Genomic DNA, 19,862 nt, shown 5'->3' with positions numbered 1-19,862 from the left:
CTTGGTGTCTTTGTTTTTAGATCTGTTCCTGGGGTTATTTGGGATGCTGATTCAGAAAATGGCATTGGATAGACCACATGAGCTCTCGATTATTTCTGTGGGCGAGTAGATGGTGACTACTGGATGGCATATGTTCTGTATCAGAAACTAGAAGTGATATGGTCTATCCAATGCTATTTTCTGAATCAGCACTGCAAATAACCAAACCGAATCTAAAGTTGACCAAAAACTGATTCGTAACCCTATTGGTACTAATGTTGAAGAGTGGTCCCTAGTCAAAAAACTGTTGGGAACTACTGCTATAGAGAATGCAGAATGGCTGAGGATGTGATGTACATATTGCTCAACAGCATGCAAATGTTCAGTACTAAAAAGGTAACATTTTCCATAGTTTCTGTATCTCCTGTCATGAACAGATGTCAAGAGAAGATTATAAAGGAAGAAGAAGTGCTAGGATTTGAACTGGATATTTTGTAGTTATTTGGCACTATTTCTTCAGAGATGCCATATATCATTCCATTACAGTTGCCATATTTTTATATTATGAGAAAGTTTCTGTCTGATAGGGAAAATACCATTGTATCAGTCCTGTTCTTTTCTATTTCCAGATCTTTTGTCGGCAGTTTTATTGATTTTCCTAAGCCATTGATTGCCGTTGTGAATGGACCAGCTGTTGGGATCGCTGTGACTCTCCTTGGACTGTTTGACATTGTTTATGCTACTGACAGAGTAAGTCTGCTGCATGGTTGCTTCCTATTTTCTGTATTAGATCTCATAGAATTAAAGGTGACTGTAAATAAAATCTATTTGGTTTTTAGAGTCTCTATAAAGACTCAAAACAGCTCTGGGATTCAAACAATAAAATTGCATTTGTTTGATAATGGTTGGATTCTGTGGGTTAGCTTTCCTTCTTCGTACTTGCTTGTAATCATTAGAAATGTTCATAGCTCACAATCTCAGAGGATGCCTGCCATAGATGTGGGCGAAACGTCAGGAGAGAATACTTCTGGAACATGGCCATACAGCCCGGAAAACATACAACTTGCTAATTTTCCAGTAAGTTAAGTGTCAATAGTCAATGTGAAAGTTCACTGCACCTGTTGTGTTGGCAATACTGGCACTGGCTGCACCTGGTGGTGCTCATAATGAGGCACAGTTGGTGGTCCAAAATAATAAGAGTGTCCTCCTGGCGAAGTGTGGTAATACCCAGCCCAAGGTAATATAGGACGGGCACATGGCTATAGCGATACACCCCATTGGGTGATGTGGTCTGCCTAGAAGAGCCCCTATAAAGGCTACTTGCCCGTGATGACCAGGAATAAGCATCTGGTGACAACATTCTAGGTCTGTGCCCATCATCATCATGCATTGGGTGCAAAAGACGCCTGGGGGTGGATTGGGTCCTTCCCCTCTTGCATAATGCCCTTGTAATGGAACCATAGGTATGCGGCCCAAAGGTAGCGTCTCTGGTTCAGCTGGCAGTGAGTCTTCAAAACTCCATTTGCAGCTCTGCGGCCTCTGGGTTGGCACTGAAGACAAGGCAGACACTGGTCACTGTTGGGGGGGGGGGACGGGGGACAAACGCTCCAGCATTTGAGAAAGAATGTGGCATATTGGCAGCCCCAGAAGGGTACGTGCTTGCTTCCCCCATTATTAGAAGGCACACAGTAGAAGCCCGCTGTTTCCCTGGTGATGGCAGCGGCCGTGCCGGGGACGGGACTGCATCAGCCTGCCCAGAAGGGGTGGCATTGCCCTTCTTTGCCTTCTTTTTTCCTCCTGCAGCAGTCTTAGCCAGCGAGGCTTGAGCAGACTTTGCCCACTTAGGCTTTGCAGGCTGCACTGATTGGGCCAAAGCGGCTGTAGCTGCAACAAGAGAGAGTATCTGAAGCTTCAAGCTCAGGCAGCTCCCAAGCACAGGAGACATTTAGTATGCCTGTCTCCTGAATGCAAACTCTCTCCCATACCCAGAACATTTAAAGAAAGGCATGACTGGACTGAGGATGGTCAAGATGGTCTGGGTCAAGGAATGGAGAAGGCAACGAAGTCAGAAAGTGGTCCAAGGTCTGTACACAGTAAGATGGAGTAGTAGATAGAGAGTAGCTAGCAATAGCGAGAGCAATTCCAAGCTAACTGAGGCTACAACCCCTCCCACAGCCTATATGTATCCTGGAAGGGTGGGCAGGGCTATAACCTTTAAAGCTTTCCAGATAATTCTGAGCTACTGCACAAGAAGTAGTACCATATGTGCACATTTCACGGGGACCACAAAGGAGACTAAAAAGATATACATGCACTGGGTAGAATATGCATGAATAGAAAGTAAGGCATTATGGAAGTGATTTCAGGACCATGGATTGCCAAAACACCACCATAACATGAATGTCATGAAGCGTGATCCTGGCTGTTTCCATACTGGAATGTTTCTGCTCAGTTCAAAAACATGGCTTCTTCAAGACAACAGACTGGGGTGATAAAATACTTTGTATTTCACAGGCGACATTTCACACACCTTTTAGCAGCCTGGGTCTGAGTCCAGAAGGATGTTCCTCTTACACATTTCCCAAAATTATGGGATTGGCCAAGGTAAGATACAATTGCTTTGTTTGATTGCTTGTTTCTGGGCTGTCTTTGAGTAAAGTTGAACCCTAAAGCACTGTAACTTGGCATGCTTTCTTGAATACAGAAACAAAGAAATGCCCTCCTGTGTCATAACTTTCTTTGAATAGAAATGTGAGGGAAGTAAATAAGGCTGGATCTACACTGCTGTATATCCCAGGATTAGATCCCAGATTACGTGTTTATTCGAGATTATGTGGCCATGTAGATGCATTTAATCCAGTTCAAAGAAGATAACCTGGGATCAGATCCTGGGATAAAGGGTAGTGTAGAGCCAGCCTAAGAAACGGGTGAAACTTAGTTACAACCAGCATCAGTCCTCCCTTAGACCCATTGAAATGAATGGAATCTGTTAGTCTCAGTTAAATTAAACTACCATTTAAGTATGTGAGGCTTCTCTAGGTAGGTCTAGTACTCAATTTACCCATGTGTATGATTTTACTTACTTAATTGATATCCTGCTGTTTTTCTGAGGTAGGACTAAAGACATTTTCCAACAAATGAAGTGACTTTCAACCAACTGAAGAAGCAGTTTTTTCAATTGACATATATGGTATAAAACTCCACCCTGTCTTCCAGAGAGCATTGCAGAATGTAGTGTCACCTACAATTAATAATGGTCATGTGTGAGATTTTTGGTGTCTCTGGTGCACAGCACAGGACTGTCCTAGAAAGCATGTATTTGCTCAACGCTTTCGCAACTAAAAATAGATTTAACAGGTACATGGGGAGCAATAAGATTCCTGATCAAAGGCTCTGACATTCGAGTGTAATATTGTCTACTTTCACTTTTAGGATCTTAGGACATTTTTTCCTGTAAGTCCTACCTAATTTTTTCAAACTGAAGATACCGGTTTAAATGTTGGATCTTCTGCACAAAAAGCAAACATACTAAGGTGAAGCTATTAGCCTTCTTGCAATAGCCTTTTTCAATATTTTAATTTTAACAATTTTCTTTTTTTCAGGCCACTGAAATGCTGATTTTCAACAGGAAGTTGACTGCAGCAGAAGCTTGTTCTCAGGGGCTTGTGACAGAGGTTTTCCCTGACAATACTTTCCAGAAAGAAGTCTGGGCAAGACTAAAGGCATATGCAAGCCTTCCCAGAAATGTAAGTGTTAAATGTTAGTGTTAAGGGTGAAGAAAATATTTTTGGTTCCTTCTCTCATAAATCCAGAGACAATTCAATGTAAAAAAAAGCAGTCTGCCTGAAATCAGTGGTAAATTGATACAGTCAGAAATTAGTAGTAGTGGCACTTAAGGCTTTACGATCAGTGTGCAGTCCGTCAGGCATGGATTCCCCCCCCCCCCTTCCATTTAGAGACATTTCTGTTGTGCAAGCCCAGTGGCTAGGCACCCCTTTAGTGAGAGTAATCTAAACAGGGTCTCTGTCCCAGATTGTACAGGATTAGAGGAGTCATCTAGCTGTTCCAGAGACTAGAACACAAATGGGAAAATGAAACATTCCACCTAGACATTATGAAAAGTATATTTACTGTAAGACAAGTATGGACAAACCAAGGCCCGTGGCCAAGATACGGCCCCTTGGGCTCTTTCCTCCAGCCCCCAGAGCCAGCCACATCACACCCTCCTCTCAACAGGAGAATGCAGGAGGCCTAACAAGAGTATTCTCCTGCGGGCACATGCAGCTCCCTTCAGGCCAACTGCCTCCCGCACCAACTGCACCCTTCTCGTACCTATCTTCAGCCACCCCCCTCCCTGGCCCCCATGTTAAAAAGTTTGCCCATGACTGTTGTAAGAGCTAATGATCTGTGGAGTGGGTTGCTTTGGAGGTTGGCAACTCTCCCTGTTTTGAGGTTTTAAGTACAAATTGAAAGGCTATCTTTTAGAAGTGTGGCATTGTCCTAATTTTCTTTTCTTTTCTCACTCTAAATACTTAACTTTGCAAAAAATCAAAGCACGAAGGCTACAAACCTTTAACAGTAATATGTGATCATATCCTATTGGACCCAAGATTGCTCACTTCTATAATTTTCTAGGTTATAATCCAAATACATATTTATTTGGCAGTATTGACTGGACTTGGAAAAGAAGTACCGTATATACTCGAGTATAAGCCGACCCGAATATAAGCCGAGGCACCTAATTTTACCACAAAAAAACTGGGAAAACATTGACTCCAGTATAAGCCGAGGGTGGTAAATTTCAGAAATAAAAATAGATACCAATGAAATTACATTAATTGAGGCATCAGTAGGTTAAATGTTTTTGAATATTTACATAAAGCTCAAATTTAAGATAAGATTGTCCAACTCTGATCAAATCATTATTCTCATCTTCTTCAATGTAAATGTGCTTATGTATCCTTTTAATAATAATAGAGTAAAATAATACATATAATAATAATAAATACAGGAAAGCAATGCAAGTAATAATAGAGTGAAATAATAAATGTAATAATAATAATAATAATAATAATAATAATAATAATAATAATAATGATGATGATGATGATGTAAAATAAATATAATAGTAGCAACAATAATAGAGAAAAATAATAAAAGTACCATATATTCTCGAGTATAAGCTGACCCAAATATAAGCCAACCAGGACCCTCACCTGAGTATAAGCCGAGGGGGGCTTTTTCAATCTTAAAAAAAGGGCTGAAAAACAAGGCTTATACTCGAGAATATACAGTACTTTATTTCTCCATAGAATTCTTTTTAACCACAACTTTAATTTTCAAGGTGATTTCCACCAAGCTAAGTTCACAATTCAATATTGGGAAGGGTAATTACACTGGAAATAACTTGCATTTCCGTCAGCCAATTTTTTTTTTAATTTTAGGACTTTGATTAAAATGGTATTGGTGAATTATGTTATCAAACAACAAAACACACAGAGACTTTCGTTCTTTTCCAAATAAGCAAGAAGGCTTTTCTTTCTCATTTGTTGCAGCAGTATACAAAGTATATACAAAATATACAAACTTTACAGCTTCTTCCTCACTACTCACAGCAGCAATTCCCCAACACACCATCAGTTCTCAACAACCCTCATCAAACTTACTCAGTATAACTACAAACTATATACTACTCACATTGCATTCACCATCACACTCTAATTCCAATGGCTTAACTCTTTTACAGGTGGTTAGGCCAGAGGTATTACCTCTGCTATCACTTAGAAAATGCCAGATAATTTCCAAATCCTGACTTCCCTTTCATTTTTGAAGTGATAAGCTACAAAACAAATACATACTTTTTACATAATTTAAGTACAGTATATTTTCAATTGTACCACCACCAAAACATTTCACAATACAGATTTGGTTACATTCATTTTACATTTCAAAAACCATCACCTAAACAACTCTTCCTTCTTTTAACAAACTGAAGGCAAATGCTGAGAATAATAATAAGTTTATTTGTATCCTGCCTCCATCTCCCCGGAAGGAGACTCGGGGTGGCTCACAGAAATATCAGATACAAAAACAATTACAATATACAATACATCAACAAAAAATAACATGCACCAGAAGGTAAGAATGCCTGCACTATTTTGCATTCCTTTCTTGTCTGTCTCTTCTTTCTTAGGAACTTCTCCCCTTTTTAAATTTTAATTCTTTTCCTACCAAAATTTTTTGTAGCGTTATAACAACTTTACAAATGTACCTCTCTTTTATAAATCTACAAGCTTTGAAATTACATTGTTTTAACTGTTACGTTCAAACATTAAAGCCAATTTGTTTTTACACCAGAAATATATATACATTTCTATTTTGTGCTTGCCTTGTTGATCTAGCCTTTTTAATGGATGCATTTTTATTGCATATCCCATCAGGCTTTTCCTTACTTGTTTCAACACTCTGCACAATAAACCTTTCTGGAGGTACCCCCTTGTTGACTCTCTGGGGGATCTCAGTAAACCCAATGATTTTGCCCTCTTTATCACTACTGTACTGATGTTCTCTTTTAATCTCTAGTACTTGAATTAGACTTCTTCTTCTTGAACTACTTGATTTGTAGTGGGCACTTCAACTTGTCTCCGCTCAGACACTTGTTCTTGTCTGCTGGACTCTGGAATTAGCCTCATAGGCAGTTCCTCCGAAATTACACTCTTCTAATACCCCATTAGCAAGGGTTACATTTCTAATTTGTGACCTTTTTGTTTGGCTTGATAGATCAATATCATTGACTCAATGTTCAGCACTGCCTAAATCCAGCAGCCAAATTTTTCCCTTTTCTTCATTACTCTGGCTCAAAGCCATTACATTTGACTTTGTTCCGATTCCAGTGTTGTATTTCCTCTGACAATTAAAGGACTGTCACTTCACCTGCTCCTTTTTCTTTGTAGACAGTTTTCAGTTAAATCATTTGTGTTGCCACATTCAACAACAAAAACAATAATAACATTTTATTTATATTCCGCCCTATCTCCCCAAGGAGACTCAGGGTGGATCACAGTACACATACATGGCAAACATTCAATGCCGTTTGGACAGAACAGAACAACATTCAATGCCATTGTCAGACATGCCACATATACAGTCAGGCAGTAGAGGCTATTTAACATTCACCAGCTTCCAGCTTCATGAGAGTATGCACGATTCCGGCTGCGGGGGAGCTGCTGCTTCATCATCCACTGTGACACCAATTCCTTTTAATAGTAGTACTTCCTCATGTTCTTGGCAAGCCGCCGGCAGTTTTATGTCATAAATTAAGTTAAATTAGCCTCCCCGCATTAAGCAGTACCTAGAATTTTCTACTTACAGACACATCTCTTTTCGAGCTGCTTAGGTGGGCAGCAAGCTAGGCTATTAACGGTCAGGAGCTTAACCCTGACCCGGGCTTCAAACCAACAACCTCTTGATCAGTGGTTATTTATTGCTGCTGGCTACTAACCAGCTGTACCACAGCCTGGCCCTTCAAAACACCTCCTTATATGGCACACAGCTGGAAACTTTTCTGTATCACTTTTAACCCCTTCATTGGGCTTACTTCTACACAAATTCCATGCATTTTTCCTGCTCCAATAATCTAGCAGACGCATAGTCCAGGGATAAATCTGTCTGTGGTAGATTCTGTATGGTGTTCACAAAATTGTTCCATTTTTTGTCCAAAGAAGATCGGAAAATAAATGCTTTGAGTTTCTGTAAATCATCTGTCTGTCCTCCAGCTCCACAAACAATGTTCCTAATTTTTGTAAATGCTCTGACACTCTCACCCCTTTTTTGTTTAAAATTGTAAAGATATTGTGTTAGAATGATTTTGATACTTGCAGTCTCTTTGCGGTAAACACTTCACAGATGCTCCCAACAATCTGGCATTTCTGAGTTAAAGTAACTAGGCAGCTTCCAAAGACAGAATATTGTAGCTTTGTCTCTTTCATTAGTCCTGAGCTCTGCTGCATTTGCCCCATCCGCTGGCTGATTCTCTATTACATTCCATAAACCTTCCTTAACCAGGAAAAACTTGTTTAACAGCCCATGCCAATTTGTAGCATTTGGTTTTTCAAAAGGCAAACTACTACTCACAGAGAGAGATTGCTGCTTAGCTGCTCTTCACATTCCCATGGATAGTGGTCTTTAGAGTTCTTTGGTTATTACACTCAGTGCACTGGGTTAATTAACAATGTCAGGGTTCTATAGAGTCATAAAACTCCAGTTCTTGTGGAAGTGACTTTATTAGTTCCGGTTAAGGAACCAGTTATCCAAAAGCTCAGTTGTAGTGAACAGCAAAAACAGACATGTTTATTCTTTCCCAAATAAGCAGGAAAGATTTGTTTCTCCTTTGTTGAAGCAATATACACAATATATACAAAATATCCAAACTTTACACTTCCTCACTACTCATAGCAGCAATTCTCCAACACACCTTCTGTCCCTCAACAACCCTTGTCAAACTTAGTATAACTACAATCTGTATACTACTCCCAATGCATTAACCACCACACCTTAATTATATTGGCTTAACTCCTTTACAGGTGGTTAAGCCAGAGGTATTAACTCTATCACTTAGAAAATGCCAGGTAATTTCCAAATCCTGACACAAACTACAATGGCGTAGGCCATGGCAACAGGAGTGGGGGAACACAACTGGCACTATGGCTGGGAAAGAAGTCAGGCATTGGAGTAGTAAGCTGTTTGGGGCTTAGTTCTTTTCTTCAGTCTTCCAATGCCTCTGTTACACAACATGAGGAAAACAGTATGTAAAAGGATATTGAAGCACCTTGGAATCTAACCGAGAGAATGAAGTGGGGACCATAAGCTTTAATAGAGTCTGCTTCCATAGATGCATCTAAAAATAAAAGACTGAAGCCAACAAAAGCTCATTCTACCAACATCATTCTTTCAATTTCTAAGGTGCTTCAAGATTCCTTTGCATGCTGATATTCCAAATGAACACAGCTATGTCTTGAAACATGGGGAATGGTGCAACTTCTAGTATAGTGAACCAACAGGAATCCAGGCATTGTGTGTACCTTTTAATGTTTTTCACAATTGTTAAAAAATATAGCATGGAATTAACAGATGGTTAATTGATCTCTCTTTTCACAGTCCTTGAAACTCTCTAAACAGTTAATACGAAGGACGGACAAAGAGAAGCTAAATGAAGCTAACTCTAAAGAATGTGCTTGCCTCCAAGAAATATGGGCATCTGATGAGTGCATGAATGCTGTAATGAACTTTTTCCAGAAGAAATCAAAACTCTGATGTCTTGTTAGCAATGCAAAATTCCATTTTATAATGCTAGTTTCCTTATCACAAGAACAACAGTCCTTTAATTAATAGTTCAGTTACCTATCCAGATTGTGCCTTAATGCTGACAAGGGTAATCCACTTATTATATAGATGACACCATTACTTTAATTGCATGGTTAGTAACGTTGCTGAGTTTTTGGTCTTCCGGAATTTGGGTGCTTTATATTTGGACATGAATTTGTGATGCCAGAAACATCGCATATTTCTTTCCGGGCCATTAGGTGGGAAAGCTCTCATGGCTTTGCAAGCTGAGCGGATCTCTCTAAATGTGACAACGACCGTTTGTCTTCCGAAAGGAGTCACGGATTCAATCTCACCAAATTTCGCAAGCTCTCGAAGCACTGATTTCTGGTCATACTGTGTTGACATACTCTTTGGTGTCCATCTGTTGTAGAGGAGGAAAGGTGATATTGTGTGTCTTAGAGCATTTTAATTAAAATATTTTCTTTACAAATGCTTTACAATGCTTTATTTTCTTTACAAAAGAACAAGTGCTGTACAGTTCAACATGTTCACTGCTGTCAATATGTTATAGAGGGAACTATAATGTTAATTCTGTTAGAAAATTTGAATTAAAATTTTTCTGTATACATGCTTGTACTAAGAACAAATGCTTTCCTAGATTATATTTGATAAGTATTACAGGGTAATATAACAAAGACCAGGATCTGTTCATGAGTTACTCTAGTGCAGTGGTCCTCAGCCTGTGGGTCCCCTGGTGTTTTGGCCTACAATGCCCAGAAATCCCAGCCAGTTTAGCAGTTGTTATGATTTCTGGGAGTTAAAGGCCAAAACATCTGGGGACCCACAGGTTGAGAAACACTGCTCTAGTGTAACTCCCTGTTTCCTCAGTGTAAGCAATTTTTGGACATTGACCAAGGAAGTATTCTGTATCTTTTGAGCTTTACAACAGCATTGTACAATGTCACCTGGGCAGGACTGAGACACCCCAATGACCACAAGAGTGGAGCTGCACTTGACAGCCATTCAACTCTTGTTCTGCAGAAGAAGACGCCTTTTCCATCTGAACTACCAGCTTAAGTACACTAGTGGAACTTCATCATTTACTAGTGGCCCATGCTGTATTGGCCAGATTAACAAACTTATTATAACATGAGCTATAAAAATTCAGATCCAGGTATTTACAGAACACCAACATTCTAGCATTTGATAAATGATTTAACACTTGTAATGTGTCAAGAATCTAGGGCAATTGCATCGCCTGCAATACACTGAAATGTTTGGGTTTTTTTCTGGATTTCCTTTCCCTGCAATCTCACTGTCAATAACCATTCACCCAACTATTTTAATAATTGAATGTATATAAAATACTTCATGTATTTAAAGAAGTGAACTAGTTTATGAAGCCTCACACAATGGTAAATGTATTCTTTAAAATGTGACAGGGCTCTTTCTCAGTTTTGATGCAAGAGATTCATAGGGCTATTCCTTTAAAGATGGGTTGTGTTTAAAAAACATATTCTTTGAAAATTGTGCTAGAGTTAAATGTATGATGCTTTTTATCTTTACCAGGAGCAAAGAGATATATTTTCCCCTAAAACTGGGAAGTTATAAACTATAATTATAAAATTTAATTTGAAAAGATGAAAGCTGATTTGTGGGAAAGGGTTAGCTGATTAGTTTTCATTCTGTTCCAAACAATTCAGGTAAACTGTAATGGAAGAGGGTTTTTTTTTTGTGTGTGTGTGTTTTATTGTTTCTTTTCTCAATTGCTATTTTTCTTTTTGTTTCTTCAAACCTCTTTTCATCTTGTATGAGGAAAGATACCGGTATTTCCCGTGATACAGAACAAAAAATAACTTGACCAGGATGAGTTTATCAAATAAAATGGCTTCCTGAGGATGAGAGAAACACCTTCCTCTATTCCCTGTGCTGAAACCTATGTCCTATGATGCTGTTTCTCTTATAAAAATATTTCATGTGACTCATGTGACATGGAGATGAATTCAGATTATTGAGAATAACTTTGGTGTCCCAGTCAATGGGGAACTTAATGAGCCCGATTAATAAATACTACAGTTAAATAAGTATTTATTAGTCCTCTTCTGTCAAGGAAGGATATTTCCAGTTTGATGTGCTGAGATGGAAGAAGTGACAGTTGAGTTTACAGAGGATTGCATATGCAAAAAAACTGAGGGAGAATTAACACTTATGTCCAAGTATATCGTTCACTAGTTGAAACGTATTTTTTAAAATGAAGGAGTCAGTGGATTTACACTTTTTCCTTCTTTCTTTGGTAGGTTTACAGTTTGATTTACAGTTTCCCTCCTGTTCCAAAAACCTTTAGTTCGGTCTTCCGTCAGGTTTTCTTTTGTCTTTTACAGTGGTTCTCTTCAGCACAAAAATGCCCTAGAGTGTCATATTTGGGATTCTATTTCGTTCCACCATTTCTAGTGTCTTGACAAGTATAAATCTCACAGGGTGTTCTACTCTGAAGAGAACACTGCATAAGAAAGTGTGACCTGATTATTTCCTGGCCATGAAGGTTTCATATTTTGGAACCTTGCATTGTACCAGGTAGAAACTTTCCAGAGCTTTTATATAAAAGGCATTTTAATTAACTATATGGGTGGTAGCTTCTCTGTGACATGGCTACATCCCTAAATATATAATGGGTGAAGAGATAATGAGTTGCCTGAAGAAAAAGCAATATGTAGCAAAGAAATAGAAACAAAATAGGTAAGGAAGAACAATTGTGGATAGCCATATTCTCAGGTTTGCTGACTTCTTTGACATAAGTGTAACATCCAAACAAATAAATTCTTGCCTGAAGGTTCTCAGTGCGGATCAGGTGAACCCGCCAAATCTGAATATTGAGGAAGGGGGATGCTAAACATACAAGTAAATGTAGGATACAAAGTGACTAAGGAACTGGAATTCAAATGTTTGTATGGGCCTTCAAGGTGCCTGTCATCTACAGCAAACATTTGTTGTAGGAGCTGATTTTGCCACTTCTTTCTTTTGAAATATAGTCTGCAGCACCTGATATTCATTGACAGTCTCCCACCCCTGCTTAGCTTATAAGAACAGATAGAACCTGGTGCTATTAAGTATTTAGGCCTAGATAATAAAATATATGATCACTTAAAATAGCGTTTACTGTATTTCATACCTTGCGACTATAGTTGCCATTGGAGTATCTTGTCTGTAAACCTCTTGGACTTTATGTTCTATGGCTGCCTTGTTGGAAAAAAATCTTTTTACTAGGGGCATGTGATGTGGTGGTGGTGAAGAATATATATCCTGAGGTAGTTTCTTCACTGGATACGTATCGAAATAGGAGACTTTAAAACCTGAAGTAAAGGGAGGAAAAGGAAACAAGTCTTAAGAATTGAGGTGTTGGAAAGATAGCAATATATTTTTATTTTTCCTGGCACTCTGGTGCTACATTTTAACAGCAGCCAAGCATGCAATAAATTAGCAATTGCCAGTACTTATATCCAGGACAAGAGAAAATAGCTAAATTGATGTTCAACAACCTTAGTATCTACTACAGCTCATACAACTGACTTGCAATATCAGATGTAAAAAAATTTGTACACAATTTTACAATGTCCCACAAGAGAGGAGTCTTTGAAAATATGGAAAAGTGATTAGATACCAGAAATGCTGAACTGAGATCACCTTATGTGGATCCAACAAGCTTAGCCAAAGGTTTTCCCTTGTATTCACACTTGCAGTTAGACCATGCATTATTAATTATTAAGTTACTGGAACAGCTCAGTTAACAAAGAAAAGGTGGATTACTTTTTAAATACAACATTAGTACCAGAGGCAGAATTAACATGGAAAGAACATGATTCAACATGTATCAGCAAATATTTTATTCTAAACTAGTAACACATATTATGAAAGGAAATGAACAAGACAGGTCAGCTTAAGAGGACAAAAATATTTTGAACCTTCTAGACACCTTTGAAGGCTTATTTCAAAATGTATTATAAGTTTTATCTTTCTTATGATTGCCATTTTTATAGTCAAACCTATAGATTTATATTTGGTGCAGGTTTGTGTATTCAAAGAAAGGGAAGTATATTTTGATGTTCTTTGCATGTATGTTAAGGGATTCTGATTGCAACTGCTGTTTGCTTTGCCAGCTGCATTTAGGTTGAATCCAGGTCTTTGCCAGGTCAAACTTTGTTTATTCATTGCTTCATTTACTGCAGACATTCTCCCACAATCTGATCATAGAAGCCTGTTTCTACTTCTGTTTCCACCTAATGCCAATCATGCTAAGAAACTGATTTGAAGGTGAAAGAACTGGGTGCTGAATGTCTGTTTAAAAGCTATAATAAAAAGGAGTTACGCAACCAAGGGCTTTGTAAATTGAGGTGTGTGGGTATACATTTAATTGTAGTTTTCATAGTATTCTAAATCAGTGGTTCTCAATGTGGGGTCCCCAGATGGTTTTGGCCTACAACACCCAGAAATCCCAGCCAATTTACTAGCTGTTAGGAATTTTGTGATTTGAAGGCCCAAAACATCTGGGGACCTCAGATTGAGAACCAATGTAAAAGAACAGAAATTAGAAAATATCTGATATGATCTTTTATAGTCTATTCAGAAACAAACCTCCTTGATTAGAGCCATTCCTAGGTAAATGTGTAAAGAATAGCAGTTTTAGAAGTAAACTGCAAGAGGGGGGGGGGGGTGTAGGGTGGCTTTCATGCCCCTGAAGCCCAAGAGCCATTCCTTGTGGCCCAGGGTAACACATTATTGTGAAAACACTTTATTTCTACTACAAACAATAGAGATAAAAATGATACGGTAAATAGGATGAATATACCTTAATCCATAATTCCAAAATACTCAAAACTCCAAAATTTGTCACATGGCTTGCAGAGATAACAACTCCTTTATTTTCTGATGGTTCAACATAACCAACTTTGTTTCATGCACAACATTACTAAAAATATTGCATAAAATTGCCATCAGGCTATAAGGTATCTATGAAATGTCAATTAATTTTCTGTCTAGACTAGGTCCGATCTCCAAGATGCCTCATTATGCAAGTATATGCAAATGCAGATATTCCAAAATCTGAGGGGAGGGGGGGAATCCAAAATACAAATTACTTCTGGTCCCAAGCATTTCAGATAAAGGATTCCCAACCTGTATAATGACCCTACATCTTGGCTGATCTAAATTTAAAATGCAGAAAATACAATGGACAACATTTTTGGACATAGTATAAATTTAGAAGAGTGGGAAAAAGTATGGCCAAAAAATTAAAATTTACCACTGTAACAGATATTCGGGAGAATTGGTATAAAATTTAGATGGCATTACACCCTCGGTGGCAAAGTGTGTTAAAGCGCTGAGCTGCTGAACTTGCAGACCAAAAGGTCCCAGGTTCAAATTCCAGGAGCGGCTTGAGCACCCGCTGTTAGCTCCAGCTCCTGCCAACCTAGCAATTCAAAAACATGCAAATGTGAGTAGATCAATAGGTACTGCTCCAACGGGAAGGTAACGGCGCTCCATGCAGTCATGCCGGCCACATGACCTTGGAGGTGTCTATGGACAACGCCGGCTCTTCGGCTTAGAAATGGAGATGAGCACCAACCCCCAGAGTCAGACATGACTGGACTTAACGTCAGGGGAAATCTTTACCTTTACTACACACCAGTAAAGATTGAAAAATTTAATAAGAATGGTTTAGACAAATGTTGGAAATGTGGAACTGAGGTTGGAACCTTCATCAGTGGTGGAAATATAAAAAGGTCAAAAAATTGGACAAGAATACATCAGAACACACAAGAAATATTAAAAACTGGATTTAAAATGGAGCCAGAAATGTATTTATTAGGCCTAACAAATGCCAAATTGAATGAAAACCAAGATAAAATATTCTTCCACATTAGCACGGTAGTGAGATTAGTTTTAGCAAGAGTATGGAAAGAAAAGAAAATACCAACAGGAGACGATTGGATTCTAAAAGTGATGGACATTATATAAATGTATGGTTTAACACAAAAACTAAGAGAGGGAAAAAAGAAAATAGACTGGTCAGGATTCAAAGACTTTATTCAAAAAAATTGACATATATTTACAATAGATTTGTCCTGTGTATGAAGGAAGAAATTGAAGGATAGCTGGGTATTCAAAAGACAAAAAAGGACACTCCTGGAGAGGTAGATGGGAAGTCAACTACCTTTTTTTAATGTCTTCTTTCCTATCTATTTTTTTATTCTTTCCTTTCTGTTTACCTTCATTGTGCTCCCACTTTTGCTGTAAATAATGTTGAAATCACAAAATAAAATACTTTATTTTTAACAATACATTTTCTAGCTTCTCGCTAGGAGCCTCCGCTGGCCTAGGGGATAAAAGCCTCATGACTTGAAGGTTGGGTTGCTGACCTGAAGGCTGCCAGGTTCGAATCCCACCCGGGGAGAGCGTGGATGAGCTCCCTCTATCAGCTCCAGCTCCATGCGGGGACATGAGAGAAGCCTCCTACAAGGATGGTAAAACATCAAAACATCCGGGTGTTCCCTGGGCAACGTCCTTGCAGATGGCCAATTCTCTCACTCCAGAAGCAACTCGGGTTGCTCCTGACACACACACACACACAAAAAAAAGCTTCTTGCTATGCTAAGGCACAAACATGAGAGAAAGGAAACTCAGCTTCTGGGAAGGAGAAATGTCTCTCTTAATGACACCATTGCAAAACCAGTGCAACTTTTGATGACATAGTATCTCTGGAAAGTATGAATTGTGAAAAGGGGGAACATTACAAGCATCACACGGAAGGAAATTGCCAAGCTCAGCAAACAATTAACATTCTTTAAATCAGAGATGAAAAGCTTGAGTGCCTCTTGCTTGTCATTTATTATTCAATTCAGGCATGTATGATGTTTATTTTTCCATTTTTCTCTAACAGGTTTTCACTTGTTTTACTATTTTTACACACCTTAAAGTCTTGAGTAAATAAAATGCTTTTTTCTCCCATTATATTGAATTGGATTTTTCCAGCTGGGAAGTGTATCTAGGAAGGATTAATTTTATTGAAATATAATCCTCTCTTTATCCCACTTCAGACATTTATCTTTCATGATGTAACATTAAAGTAGGTTTTGGCCTTTATTATCACCGATATTATTTAAAAGAATGGGGACAACTTTTTAAGCTCTAGGTGCTAAGATGTTGTGACTTAAGGCATTAATTTTCTCAGATTCTGAACCAGCTCATAAAAACTATATTAACATGTAACAACATGGCATAATATTGCCTTTTGGCAGCCATCCGTTTCAATCTAGAAGTGTCATCTAAAGGAGTAAATATTTTAGTTCTTATCCTGTGCTGATAAAAGCTCTTTAGTTACAACTGCACCTGCCCTGTCCCAAGGCTATTTCAACACTGCCTATTTTTCTTCCCTTTAAAAATGATCAGGTGTTCAATGCTTTGCCTGCTAGACATCACTCTCCTCTGAGCAAATATTTTCACATTCTCTGGAGTTGCCAACTTTTTAAGCAGTCTAATGCAGAAGTCAGAACAAATAAAAATGTTGCCAGTCTTATTACTATCCGCATATCTTTATATATAAAAGTATGTAGTGTTTGAACCACAAAACCTCCTACATGGGTTCATGGATTTGGACTAAAGTTGACACACATACCTTTCATTACCTAATGTAAATCAATTACCTAATGTAAATCAAATGTGTGTGTGGGGGGGGGGGGAGAGGATGATATGAGTTATAATCTATGCACATCCAAAGAGCTGTGTGAATCCCACCCACAATGGATGTGGACAAATCTTAGTTCACAGACCCTTCAGGAGCCAAGTTAAAATACTGATGGGAGTAGGCTGTTAGAAGATGATGGAAGATGTAGTCCAGTCACATCTGGAGAGTCCTGCACATTCCACATTGTCTAAATTTGGTACACAGGCCCATCACAATCCAACTGAAATTATTGGTGGGGTTTTTGTTGAATGATAGAGAATGATAGGAGTTGGAGTCCAGCCACATCCGGAGACCTGCATCAATAGATGTTTCAACCCAGCTAGATCTGGGGCTGGTGCCATTTCCAGCTGGCCAGATCTGGGCTGATGAAAGCTGAACATACTCAGATCTCACAGTGATAAGAGTTCCAGCCTGGCCAAGAGGTTGGCTCATGGAAATTATAGCCCATCACCTGGATGTAATTTTATAAAAGGTCTCATCATACAGGTAGGGGGCCCCTGTTGGCACAGTGTGTTAAAGTGCTGAGCTGCTGAACTTGCGGACCAAAAGGTCCCAGGTTCAAATCCCAGGAGCGGAATGAGCATCCGCTGCTAGCCCCAGCTCCTGCCAATCTAGCAATTCGAAAACATGCAAATGTGAGTAGATCAATAGATACCACTCCGGTGGGAAGGTAACGGTGCTCCATGCAGTCATGCCAGTCACATGACCTTGGAGGTGTCTACGGACAATGCTGGCTCTTCCGCTTAGAAATGGAGATGAGTACCAACCCCCAGAGTTGGTCACGACTGGACTTAACATCAGGGGAAACCTTTACCTTTACCATACAGATATACTTTTTCTAATGGGACCACACATAAAATCATAAAGCTAACAATGATTAATTCTAATGAATAGCATAAGATAATGCATATCCAAGCAATAGCAAGTACATAGGCTAGTCGTGGGCGCAGCACATACTTTTTTCATCATCTTCATAAGCACACTGAAGCAGCAGCTCCTTTAGTGGGTCTTTCAAATTGCCATAAAGGTCAGAAAGCTTTAGGAATGCACAGTCTATATCTTCCTGGCTGTCGTAGGTATTCAGTTTCTGATATATGACTAGCGGTGGCAAGTTCAGACCAGATCTGGTTTGTGCAACAAAGTTCACCTTCTTTCCCAGTGACCGATGAGTGGCTAGTGGTGGGAAGTTCTGAAAAAATCTCATCCTATTCATCATTGAAATCACTACTCCTTTCTTCGGCACACAAGGTTATTAAGAAGCTGGTAATTACCCAGTGAAGGAAACACAAATTTTCTGTCTTTCTATTCTAATTGTTATTTGTTTTAAGGGTAGAAAAACTAACTTCCCAGCTCCTACAGAATTGTCAATCCAAGTGTCACAAAAGCAATGTGACATCACAAACAGACAGGTGAGGTGAGGATATGGACAAATGACACTGTTGTAGTATCCGTAATGTTGATAGCAATGGACCAACATCAAATACTTTCCTGTCAGATTTTGCTGTGATTAAAATAAAGTGGGCAATAGAGAGGAATTGAGTAAAGTGGACTCCAGCTCCCTTGCTAATGACACATCTCTTCTCTTCAACCAGTCTATCTTGATGGCTATGTTGTATGGAAAAAAAACAGTGGTTGCCTTGCATTCATAAATATTATAAATCACACCTGCATTCTATTCATAAGCAAATGACATCAGTTCTTTTTAAAAATTTTCATTACATCTTCCTTTTTCAGCTGCAGAATCCATTTTGAAGGCAAAATATCCCATGGAACCTCAAGAAATGTCTATGTTCTATGAGGCATACCACACGCAATTCATATATGGAAGTCTAAATAATAAGATAAATATTAATAAAACAATAGTAAAAAAAGAACCTGAGACAATATTATTTTTTAATCAAGCCAAAAGTTAAAAGAGGAACAAATGAAATAGTCTTGTTCTCCTTCTAATGGGGAAAGCTCTGCACAGTCATCAAAGATAAGGAACCCAGAGGAAACCTCGGATGAAAAGAGGAGTTCAAGACTGGGTCCCCCATTTGGTGGGCTTTTCACTGGCAAAAAAAAGTGCAAGGGCGAGACTGCGAGGCTGGGAAAAGGGCAGGAGGATGTGAAGTCTGCTTCTTCAAGGGAAGGAGCTGAGGGGCTCCTTGGTGAAACCCCATTTCTCTCGGCAAATAAAAGTGTGGAAGAAGGCAGGGACAAATAGAGGGAAGAGACTGGAGGGAGGCTGTGCCCAAGTTGTGCCTCATTGCATCTGAAGTTGCCTCAGGAAATGGCGCCTCAGGTGCCCGGTGTCCCTCTCACCCCAAGAGAGAAACATGAGAATGCATGCCTCTGTCTCAAAACTTGCCCACCCAAGAAAAAAAAATCAGCCCAGCTTCTCCTTGCGAGGCCAACAGGCATTGAAATGGGGCCAGCGAGCAGCTGCTTTTACTCTCACTTTGAGCACCTTTCTCCTCTTGAGGAGAAAAGAACACCCCCTCATTCATTCATTCCTTCATTCCTTCCTTCATTCTCTTTTCATTTAATAATGTACCTGGTGGCTGAAGAGGTCTTCCCAGGAGGTGGCGAAGTTGCAAAAAGAGGAGGAGGAGGACTTGCACCTCCACATAACCCCTATCTTGGAATTCTTACATATACAGGCTCAGTTCTATTTGGGCGATGACACTAAGGCAACTGTTTTTATCTACCCAGGGTGACTGTTGTTTACTTTTCACAAAATGGCAACTCTGCCGATAATAGTAACAGGAAGCTAGCTATAACAAGGTATCACTGTACTTAGAAAATAGTCAGATGATATTGTATTTCTCCTAGTACTACT

At 39.1% G+C, this 19,862-nt stretch overlaps 2 protein-coding genes across 5 annotated transcripts in view; one reads left to right on the top strand and one right to left on the bottom strand.

The window, feature by feature from the left end:
• The window catches only part of eci2 (enoyl-CoA delta isomerase 2), a 54,334-nt gene extending 44,405 nt beyond the window's left edge, over nt 1–9,929 (top strand). For all 4 annotated transcript variants that reach the window (XM_062977701.1, XM_062977702.1, XM_062977700.1 and 1 more), the window contains exons 7-10: nt 609–729; nt 2,494–2,583; nt 3,582–3,725; nt 9,136–9,929. In XM_062977701.1, the coding sequence (XP_062833771.1) occupies nt 609–729; nt 2,494–2,583; nt 3,582–3,725; nt 9,136–9,291 (511 nt within the window). In that variant the 3' untranslated portion in view covers nt 9,292–9,929. The remainder of the gene's footprint in view (nt 1–608; nt 730–2,493; nt 2,584–3,581; nt 3,726–9,135) is intronic.
• On the bottom strand, nt 9,052–18,698 carry LOC134298233 (testis expressed protein 56-like). Its single transcript, XM_062977703.1, has 3 exons — nt 17,999–18,698; nt 12,473–12,653; nt 9,052–9,724 (listed from the first exon to the last, which is right to left on the bottom strand). The coding sequence occupies exons 1-3, from the start codon at nt 18,255–18,257 to the stop codon at nt 9,439–9,441; spliced, it is 726 nt and encodes a 241-aa protein (XP_062833773.1). The 5' UTR covers nt 18,258–18,698; the 3' UTR covers nt 9,052–9,438.
• Between the last annotated feature and the right edge of the window lie 1,164 nt (nt 18,699–19,862).

The sequence above is a fragment of the Anolis carolinensis genome, chromosome 4, assembly GCF_035594765.1.
Source record: "Anolis carolinensis isolate JA03-04 chromosome 4, rAnoCar3.1.pri, whole genome shotgun sequence".
Classification (NCBI taxonomy): domain Eukaryota; kingdom Metazoa; phylum Chordata; class Lepidosauria; order Squamata; family Dactyloidae; genus Anolis; species Anolis carolinensis.
The sequence above is the reverse complement of the archived record's forward strand: the minus strand, read 5'-3'. Positions and strand labels throughout refer to the sequence as shown.

What these genes read in the sequence shown, in the direction of transcription:
- LOC134298233 (XM_062977703.1), bottom strand. Translation starts at nt 18,257, where the DNA reads ATGATGAATAGGATGAGATTTTTTCAGAACTTCCCACCACTAGCCACT. An exon ending in TTATGAAGATGATGAAAAAA is followed by an intron (nt 12,654 to 17,998) that starts GTATGTGCTGCG and finishes CCTTTACTTCAG; the next exon opens with GTTTTAAAGTCTCCTATTTC. An exon ending in ATGGCAACTATAGTCGCAAG is followed by an intron (nt 9,725 to 12,472) that starts GTATGAAATACA and finishes CCTCTACAACAG; the next exon opens with ATGGACACCAAAGAGTATGT.